This window comes from Myxocyprinus asiaticus, chromosome 25, assembly GCF_019703515.2.
Source record: "Myxocyprinus asiaticus isolate MX2 ecotype Aquarium Trade chromosome 25, UBuf_Myxa_2, whole genome shotgun sequence".
Classification (NCBI taxonomy): domain Eukaryota; kingdom Metazoa; phylum Chordata; class Actinopteri; order Cypriniformes; family Catostomidae; genus Myxocyprinus; species Myxocyprinus asiaticus.
In genome coordinates, this window is record NC_059368.1 from 20,353,998 (window position 1) to 20,363,944 (window position 9,947).

At 36.4% G+C, this 9,947-nt stretch overlaps 1 protein-coding gene across 1 annotated transcript; it reads left to right on the forward strand.

Annotated features, from left to right (window-relative positions):
* The first annotated feature begins 687 nt into the window (after positions 1-687).
* LOC127416278 (ankyrin repeat and SOCS box protein 2-like) lies at positions 688-9,812 on the forward strand. Its single transcript, XM_051655535.1, has 10 exons — positions 688-798; positions 1,031-1,300; positions 1,462-1,578; positions 1,714-1,883; positions 1,990-2,145; positions 2,225-2,470; positions 2,571-2,742; positions 3,669-4,239; positions 4,377-4,530; positions 6,554-9,812. Exons 2-10 carry the CDS (start codon positions 1,038-1,040, stop codon positions 6,697-6,699), a joined length of 1,995 nt encoding a protein of 664 aa, XP_051511495.1. The 5' UTR covers positions 688-798; positions 1,031-1,037; the 3' UTR covers positions 6,700-9,812.
* The last annotated feature ends 135 nt before the right edge of the window (positions 9,813-9,947 follow it).

Below are 9,947 nucleotides of genomic sequence, written 5' to 3' on the forward strand. Positions count from 1 at the left end.
GGAAATGTATGAACTATTACAGAATTTAACTATAGAAATAATGATAGCTTTAGTGAGATGGAGTTACAGATGTATCATAGAGATTAATGAAAGTGACGCAATAAATGCATGTAACGTGAATGTACGCGATGTAAATCATAAGCGACTCTCATGTAGCCTAAAGTTTTTTGGCTGGAAACTGAACAAATGCACAAAGAACAGGATTAAAATGACGGGCATCAGTATTGAACCACTCATAGACCTATCTAAATATTAATAGATCATCTGGTTAGAGTTCAAAGCACCATGTACTTGTAGCCTTACTGACACAATTTGTGCATTAACACCTGTACACCTATGTTTATAATTATTATATTAAAGTGTAATATTTTTGACATTGCACATTAATCATTCAATAAAGTGCAGTATTGCTAAATGTGTACATCTGTTTATTATTTATTGCCCATTTATGGAAATTCCCAAGGATCTGTTTTTATCTTGTCATACACCCAAAACTTAGATAATGTTTTCCAATACTATGGTAGATCTCCTTCTCTTCCAGTTTCTTGGCCCACATGCAAAGAAGATCATGCCACATTTAAACCAGACATGCTCTCATAATTATACTAGCTAAGCAAAGATATTAATAAAGTAATCAGTTTGTTTACACCATGATATAAAATCAAGACCTATATCCAGACTCTTCGCAAAGACAGCACACAGCAGTACATGTGCATTTGAGAAGGAGGACTTCTTAAAGGGCAGAGTTATCCTTCCACACATACACATGTGGCCTCATTATTGATATCCCTTAGAAAGGTAGGTGGACTTCTTAAGCATTAGGATTAGGACTGTTTTAAAAAACATTTGTAAACTAGGGAGCTAGTTGTGTGTAGTTTAATTATAATTTTACTGTGAAATGTATTGTTTTTTAATCAGGGAGTCACCCTTGTAGAGATATTTTCAAGCATTATTCACTGACTACTAATTAATGCTACATTTGGTTGTGTTTATCAAATTTCTGGGGTATGTCTTTTTGGTACTATTCCAGGTGCAAAATGGCAGCTGCCAGAGTGACAATGGCTGCTTTAAGGACAACAAATGATGACCTGGATGACTACAGTGCTTATGCACACATGTCTGAAGAACAGCTGTTGCAGTTAGCTATTGAACGAAGTCTAGCTGATACCAATTTGACTCCGTGGCAGAATCGGCAATTCCGTGCCCACACACAGCTAACTGCCCCCTTAGCTACACAATGGCCACCATGCAACCCTGACCCAACAAGCATACCTGTTGCTGCCTCTGCAAACCCTCCCAGGTGATTTTTATCAGGTGTCATGCTGCACTACTTGCTTCAAGTAAAAAAAAAAAATAAATAAAAAAAAAAAAAGATAAAATAGATTAAAAAAAATAAACCACTATTATTATTAAGTCTCATTCAATCACTGAATGTAACTTTGTTAAATGTCTTACTTTTAGTGAGAAATCAAACATCAACAGAGATACAAGAAACCATATTTTCATAGAAGGCAAAGACAAAGTGATTGCCTGGACAGGATACAATGGACACCTACGGGTCACAGTGGAGACTATGAAGTGAGTGGCAGAAAAGATCTCTTATATATTTCCTTTGTAGCCAAGATTTTAAGGTATGTGGCTATACAGAAAATAAACTCATACCCTGAGAATTATTCACTAGATTAAAACTCACTTGTGTACTTGTTCTTTCAGTGATTTAGACCCCTTTCTCTCAGCCATTTGGAGAGGGGATGCAAAGGCTTTAAAAAATATAATTCATTCCACATCTAAAAATCTTGATGAACCCAATAAGGACGACTGGATATTACTTCATGAGTCTGCATACTATGGCCATGTTGAGTGCCTTAAGATTTTGCTCCAAGGTGAGAAATTATTAAATTCTGAATTATGTCCATTCATGGTTCAAGAATCACATTGACAAAAATCATATCCCTGATAGTGTTGTTCAGTATTGCATCTCTCCCACAGCCAGGCCAGATACAATCAACAAACGAACAAAAAATAATCAAACACCACTTCTTCTGGCTGTAAGTCGCAAACACCTTTCTTGTGTCGAACACCTTTTGGAGGAAGGTGCCGATCCCAACCTTGCAAATAACCAGTGGGAGACACCGCTGCACAAAGGTAGGTATTTTCAGTCTTGAGAAGTCCACTTGTAGCCTGAATGGAAAGAGCTCTGAACCATCACTGCTGATTTTTATAGCATGCGAAAAAGCAAGTGAAGAGATAGTGGAACTTCTTTTGAGGTTTGGAGCTTCACCATCCAAAGTCTGTTGTCAAGGTGGGACTCCACTACATGAAGCAGTGAGAAACAAAAACTTAGAGATTTGTAAGATGTTGCTACTAGCAGGGGCAAAACTCTCCGCCAGGAATGTTTATGGCATTGACCCTGTGTTTACGGCTGCTCAGTGTGGCGCTGTTGAGGAGCTTAACTTCCTAATTGTAAAAGGTTAGTATCATTATGATGGTAAGACGAGAAAATAATTTCTAGTGATTACTGTACGTTTTAGTCTTGTGATGAAGCATTAACTCAGTTTCATGTTCTGTAGGTGGTTATGTCAATACTGAGGCAAATGATAATGCCTCAGCCTTGTTTGAGGCTTCTAAGAATGGTCATGTTGAAGCTGTTGAGATCCTCCTGTCAAGAAAAGCAGATCTTAACAAAGCTAACAAGACTGGATTACTTCCCATTCATGTTGCTGCAAAGAATGGTCATGACAGGTTAGTACTATAACAGTTTATTTCATCTTCAACTACTGGAAAAAATTAAAATTCTGTCATCAGTTACTCTCCTGATGTCACAGTCACAGTCACCGTGTTTCCAAGGACTCTTATTTTGAAGAAGTTTTCGTCCTTTGTCTTCCCCCGGACTACGTTTCCCAGAATGCACTGCCCTCATCACTGCCATCTGTTCCCCATCATTGTCACCTGTTCCTGTTTCTGTCATCAGCCCTCTAGTGTATAAATACCCACTAGTTTAGTTCCATCATTGTCAGTTCTTGTTTGTTGTTAGTTGTAGCATAGTTTATGTCAACCCCAACGACTGTCTTGTTTTGTAGCATAAGTCATCGTCTTCTGTGTATCCTCGCCTTCTTGTCATTGTCAATTAAAGTATAGCTGCACTTTGATCCAGCTCTCTCGCCTCATCCATACAATACATGACACCCACATGTCAGTCTAAGCCTGTATGACTTTCTTTCTACCATGGAACACCAACAACCTGCTCTCCTGAATACAATAAATGTGGATGGGGACCAGGGGTGGTCAAGCTCCAAAATGGATAATAAAAGCACTTTAAAAGCATCATAAAAGTCATCCATATGACTCATGCACTATATTCAAAGTCCTGAGACTGAAATTAAATAATTATTTACTAAAAATGTTGCTTGACAGCCATGGTCACTAATCACTTCCATTGTATGGAAAAGATATGCACATTGCGCTACAAATAACACTTTTTGTGTTCCACGGAAGAAAGAAAGTCTTATGGGTTTTGAAAAAAATGAGGGTAATTAAATGATTACAGAATTTTCATTTTTGGGCAAACTATTCCTTTAGTACGGCAGGTTTTTGATTCTTCACTTACAATTCCATGTATTGATTTGTTTTTTAAGGAAATAAATACCTCTACTTCTCATCTTCCTCAGCATTGTTGTCATGCTAATCCCTCAAACTAATAGGGAAAAAGTTAGACATTCTGGCATTAGTCCTATCCATCTTGCTTCAGAACGTAACAGAGATGATGTTCTAGAAACCTTGATTGAGGCTGGATTTGATGTCAACGCCACACTGTCAGATGACTGGTCAAAGATGTATGAAGATCGTCGCAGCACAGCTCTGTACTCAGCTGTGGTAAATAGAAACACTGAAGCAGCTACCATGTTATTAGAAGCCGGTGCTGACCCAAATCTTGATATTTTCAACCCCCTGCTATTGGCTGTGAGGAAAGGTAGTATGGAAATTGTGACATTACTTGTTAAGCATGGCGCCAATATCAATGCTCCGCTTCCAACTCATCCCACCAGCTTTCCAGCGGTTTTGGTTTTCTGTGTGAGGCACTTGGCAATGATGAAGTACCTAATGGACAATGGCTGTGATGCACTATCATGTTTTAGCTGTCAATACGGCAGTAATCCTCATCCCCCCTTAAAACCAAGAGGAAATGGAAGAGAAGCAATGTATTATTTAAATGATGAACCATCAGACTACTATGTACAGGTATATGTTGTTGTTGTTGATGTTGTTGTTGTTGTTTTTAATGGGATGACTGTGATTATATATTTTGCAATACTTTCTCTTTAGATTTACATTTACTATTTTCTTCAAAATGTAATTCGTTTTTTTTTTTTTTACAGTTTTGTGAGATAATCTCTGATCCCTCTGTCAGCGGCTGGGTGGGGCCCATCATAGACATGTTACTTGACTATGTGGGTAATGTTAAACTCTGCTCAAGAATAAGGGAACACCTGGATAGCAACAATGATTGGGCCCATATTAAAGAAAAATCATGTAAGCATACTGTTTATTTCTCTTAAAGGAATAGTTCACCCAAAAAGGAAAATTCTCTCATAATTTACTCACCCTCTTGCCATCTCAGAATATTGGGAGTTTGATTTTCTATCTTCTGTGGAACATGAACGATTTTTTGAAGGATGTACAGGTGCATCTCAATAAATTAGAATGTCGTGGAAAAGTTCATTTATTTCAGTAATTCAACTCAAATTGTGAAACTCGTGTATTAAATAAATTCAATGCACACAGACTGAAGTAGTTTAAGTCTTTGGTTCTTTTAATTGTGATGATTTTGGCTCACATTTAACAAAAACCCACCAATTCACTATCTCAAAAAATTAGAATACATCATAAGACCAATAAAAAAACCATTTTTAGTGAATTGTTGGCCTTCTGGAAAGTATGTTCATTTACTGTATATGTACTCAATACTTGGTAGGGGCTCCTTTTGCTTTAATGACTGCCTCAATTCGGCGTGGCATGGAGGTGATCAGTTTGTGGCACTGCTGAGGTGGTACGAAAGCCCAGGTTTCTTTGACAGTGGCCTTCAGCTCATCTGCATTTTTTGGTCTCTTGTTTCTCATTTTCCTCTTGACAGTACCCCATAGATTGTCTGTGGGGTTCAGGTCTGGTGAGTTTGCTGGCCAGTCAAGCACACCAACACCATGGTCATTTAACCAACTTTTGGTGCTTTTGGCAGTGTGGGCAGGTGCCAAATCCTGCTGGAAAATGAAATCAGCATCTTTAAAAAGCTGGTCAGCAGAAGGAAGCATGAAGTGCTCTAAACTTTCTTGGTAAATGGGTGCAGTGACTTTGGTTTTCAAAAAACACAATGGACCAACACCAGCAGATGACATTGCACCTCAAATCATCACAGACTGTGGAAACTTAACACTGGACTTCAAGCAACTTGGGCTATGAGGACCTTGGTTTCCAAATGAAATACAAAACTTGCTCTCATCTGAAAAGAGGACTTTGGACCACTGGGCAACAGTCCAGTTCTTCTTCTCCTTAGCCCAGGTAAGACGCCTCTGACGTTGTCTGTGGTTCAGGAGTGGCTTAACAAGAGGAATACGACAACTGTAGCCAAATTCCTTGACATGTCTGTGTGTGGTGGCTCTTGATGCCTTGACCCCAGCCTCAGTCCATTCCTTGTGAATTTCACCCAAATTCTTGAATCGATTTTGCTTGACAATCATAAGGCTGCGGTTCTCTTGGTTGGTTGTGCATCTTTTTCTTCCACACTTTTTCCTTCCACTCAACTTTCTGTTAACATGCTTGGATACAGCACTCTGTGAACAGCCAGCTTCTTTGGCAATGAATGTTTGTGGCTTACCCTCCTTATGAAGGGTGTCAATGACTGTCTTCTGGACAACTGTCAGATCAGCAGTCTTCCCCATGATTGTGTAGCCTAGTGAACCAAACTGAGAGACCATTTTGAAGGCTCAGGAAACCTTTGCAGGTGTTTTGAGTTGATTAGCTGATTGGCATGTCACAATATTCTAATTTTTTGAGATAGTGAATTGGTGGGTTTTTGTTAAATGTGAGCCAAAATCATCACAATTAAAAGAACCAAAGACTTAAACTACTTCAGTCTGTGTGCATTGAATTTATTTAATACACGAGTTTCACAATTTGAGTTGAATTACTGAAATAAATGAACTTTTCCACGACATTCTAATTTATTGAGATGCACCTGTATGTCCTTTTTGTCCATACAATGTAAGTCAAAGGTGAGCAAAACTTTCATGCTCACAATAAGATATCATACATCCTTAAAAAATAAAAAAATACAAATACAAATAAAACTTTTATTGTGTTCCACAGAGGGCATGATGAGAGAAATATATTTTGGGGTGAACTATCCCTTTAACTATATTATTTTATTTCTTTATTTGTAGAACTGTCTGATTAATGACACATACTGTAAGGCAGCTAAATGAAGTTTTGAACTAAATAGAACAAAAAAAAAAAAAAAAAGAAAAAAGAAATGAAGTAACTTGAAGTCTTTCTATTTTAGTTCTTCCTTGTACCTTGATGCATCTGTGCAGACTCAAGATTCGTCAACGAATGGAACTCCAAAGACTGAGACTAATTAATGCTCTTCCTGAGAGACTAATCAAGTTTTTGAGTTATGAACGAGAATCATTAGAAGATATCCTGTGATGAACAGCATAACATTCTTAATTATTTTCAGAGCACGCTGCTTTGAATTCTTTTTTTATTTTTATTTATTTTTAGATTATTTTTTAAGGGATCTGAATATAGCTGACAAATGCAAATTATTAGTTTTATGATGTTTGTAAAGTTAGTTATTCTCCATACACAACTGTATATAATATATAATTATATTCAAATGCACATATTAATATGCATGACAATATATTTCAGCTTTTTAGCAATATGTCATTTTATCTGTATGAGTTCATACTAAAATCTACTTGCACACATAGGCTTTTTATAATGAGACTACAAAATGGATTTTACTGGTTGCCACAACACATGGGAGTCAAAGTTCATAACCTTAATTCTTGGTCTTCATAAACTATGCAGTAAACATACTGAAATATTACATATTCAGTAATGTTTATACATAGTTGTAATGCAACTAATCCTTTAGAGAAGCATTAGGTAATTGAAGGTATTTTCTGCTTTAATGCTTCAAAGATGTACAGAGAACAATTAACTGTAAACTAGTTTTGTAAATTAGTTAACAATGATGTAACTTGTCTACTTATACAGATAACCATTGTACAGCTTTGTGTATGGATTAGCTTTAAGCACTGAGCTTTATCGGTATTCCTGTGAATTTCTGTGTGTTTTCTTTTTGCTTGAGACATTCTCTGTGGTCTTTCAATCTTGTGATGCTGCATCACAACAAAGTTTTAAGTCAATTTGAGAGTTCTCTAGGAGGTCTCACTGTGTGTGAGAGAGTTTGAGTTGCTTAACCGAAAACAGTAGTTGTAGCTCAAAGAAGCAGCACACTAGTGAACCAGTCACAGTAACCAGATTTAACCTAAAATAAGAGGTCAAATTGCTCATTGGTAACCGAATGCTGAAAATCATGTGATACATGTACGTTTAATGGCACCTCTTACCTTACAACATTCTTAGATAATTCTGCTAACTCATGCAGCTGACTGTGGTTTATATAAGCTCTATAATTAGCCAGCCAGAATTCATATACTTACGCAAGACACGTGTAAATATAAACTCTGCCACCACATTGCTGTTTAGTCTTTGCTCTGAACTTTAACCAAATATAATCCTGTCCTTTAAAAAATATACATCACTGAATAGACAGATATTTTAGATATATTTGAACCTATGAAATATTTTTATTATATTTCTAACAAAAACAAAACAAAAGGAATGACAATCAAGAATGCTGGAGTTGAGGCAGCAAAACACATTATAAAGGTCAAATGGACTTGAGAATTTCTTTACAGCCTGTATATTAAAATACAAATGTGTCTGTACAAGAGTCTAAGGTGTCTCCTTTCATAATGAACAGCAAGGAGACGTAGAAATGCAAATCTGCAGTCGACCTTAATTTACTTCACAACCCTCTTGATTATTTGATAATGTTTGTCCAATTAGTCATTCATTATCCTGCAATGGCACTAAAAACAGACAAACCGTTATATCTGACAATACAGAAAGGATGAGAGTTTAAAACCTTGATCATATGCAGGGTTTGGAGTACAGTTCCACTGTTCTACTTTCCATCTAAAATGAGACCGAGCCCAGAGAAGTTGGCAGCGCTTCTGGACAGTGTTGATGTAGGGCTCCTGCTTTGCATAGTAAAGTCTTAACTTGCATCTGTAGATGCAGCAGCGAGTGGTGTTGACTAAAAAAGGTTTACTAAAGTTATCCCAAGCCAATGTTCATGATATCCATTACAGATAAATGACTTTTTTTAAGACAGTGACATCTGAGGGATTAGAGAAACGCGCATTAAGAAATGGTGAATATCCTTCCAATTTGTCTTTGGGGAACATTGTTCTCAAAGTGCTGGATTATTTGCTGAAGCATCTGTTGGCAAATTGACAAGTCTTGAATGATCCTTGCTCTTGAAGGCCTAGGCTGTTTTTGGAGGCTCCTTATACAGTATACAGTACTATGGCACAATTGCCTCACCTGTTTAACATCTCCTGTTTCCCATCGCCTTGTTATTTCAACTCATCAAATTGTTATTAGTCTTAAATTGCCCCTGTCTCAACTTTTTTGGAGCGTGTTGCAATCATCTTTTGAAATTACTGTACATTTTCAAAAAAACTATGAAATTCTCAAGGTAAAACATCATATAATGTTTAGTTGTAGTGCTTTCAATATAGCATAGGGTGAATATAATTTACAAATCACTCCTTTTTGTTTTTATTATCATTTTTCATACTGTCCCAACTTTTTTGGAATTGGCGTTGTAGTCCTTTCAGATGGAAAACATTTATACATATAAATGTTGCGATCCAAAGTGCATTTGAACAGAAGTGAAACACTTTCTTATGATGCGTTACATTCATACGAGCAGACTGAGAAGTAAGTTTGAAGTAAGTTTGGAGCAGAAGAAATAGAAATAAACCTTGAGTAAATTATCAGCTTTACGCTAAGCTAAAATGCTATTTCTAGCCATTTTACATGCACATGTTACCGGGCATGATCATATTTCACACTGTATCATAATTTCTTTTTTTTTTTTTTTTTAATAATTTTTTTATTGTTTTCCTGTAAAAATATCTAAAAATCCTTAAAACAAGATCAGTTTGATTGATCTTGTTTTAGAAACAACACTGCATAAGATATTTAGGTTTTTCAGAGAATGTATTTTTAACATGTGTATTTTGTCTTACTGTACTGACAGAGTTTTTATAGTCAAAACAAGTGAAAAAATCTACCAGTGCTGAAGAAGTAATCCAAAGTATTTAGAATACTTTACTGACCTTGAGTAATCTAACGGAATACGTTACAAATTACATTTTACAGCATGTATTCTGTAATCTGTAGAGGAATACATTTTAAACTAACCCTCCCAACCCTGATCATATGTCCACTTGACATTAACACAACAGATTTGCCTATAAATAAGTAACAGGTATTTACACAATGTTATTTCATGTCTTGTTTGTCTCGTAGCCTTGGCACATCTGTAACCTGACACAGCAAATACAGCATAAGAATTTAACCCAGTTAGGCAATAAAGGCTTCACTAAACAAAACAATATGTTGCAAAATAGACAGCGGTAGGAAGGAAAGTGTACAAATAACTAATACAAATAAAGTATTTTGTGCTAAAATATTTCTGGACGCATGTTTCTGTTGTTATTGTCATCGCACTAGTACTCTGTCCCACAGACGGTTTTCATAATCTAGGTCTGATACCTCTCAAAAGAAGCCATAGCTAAGAGGTTAAAAAA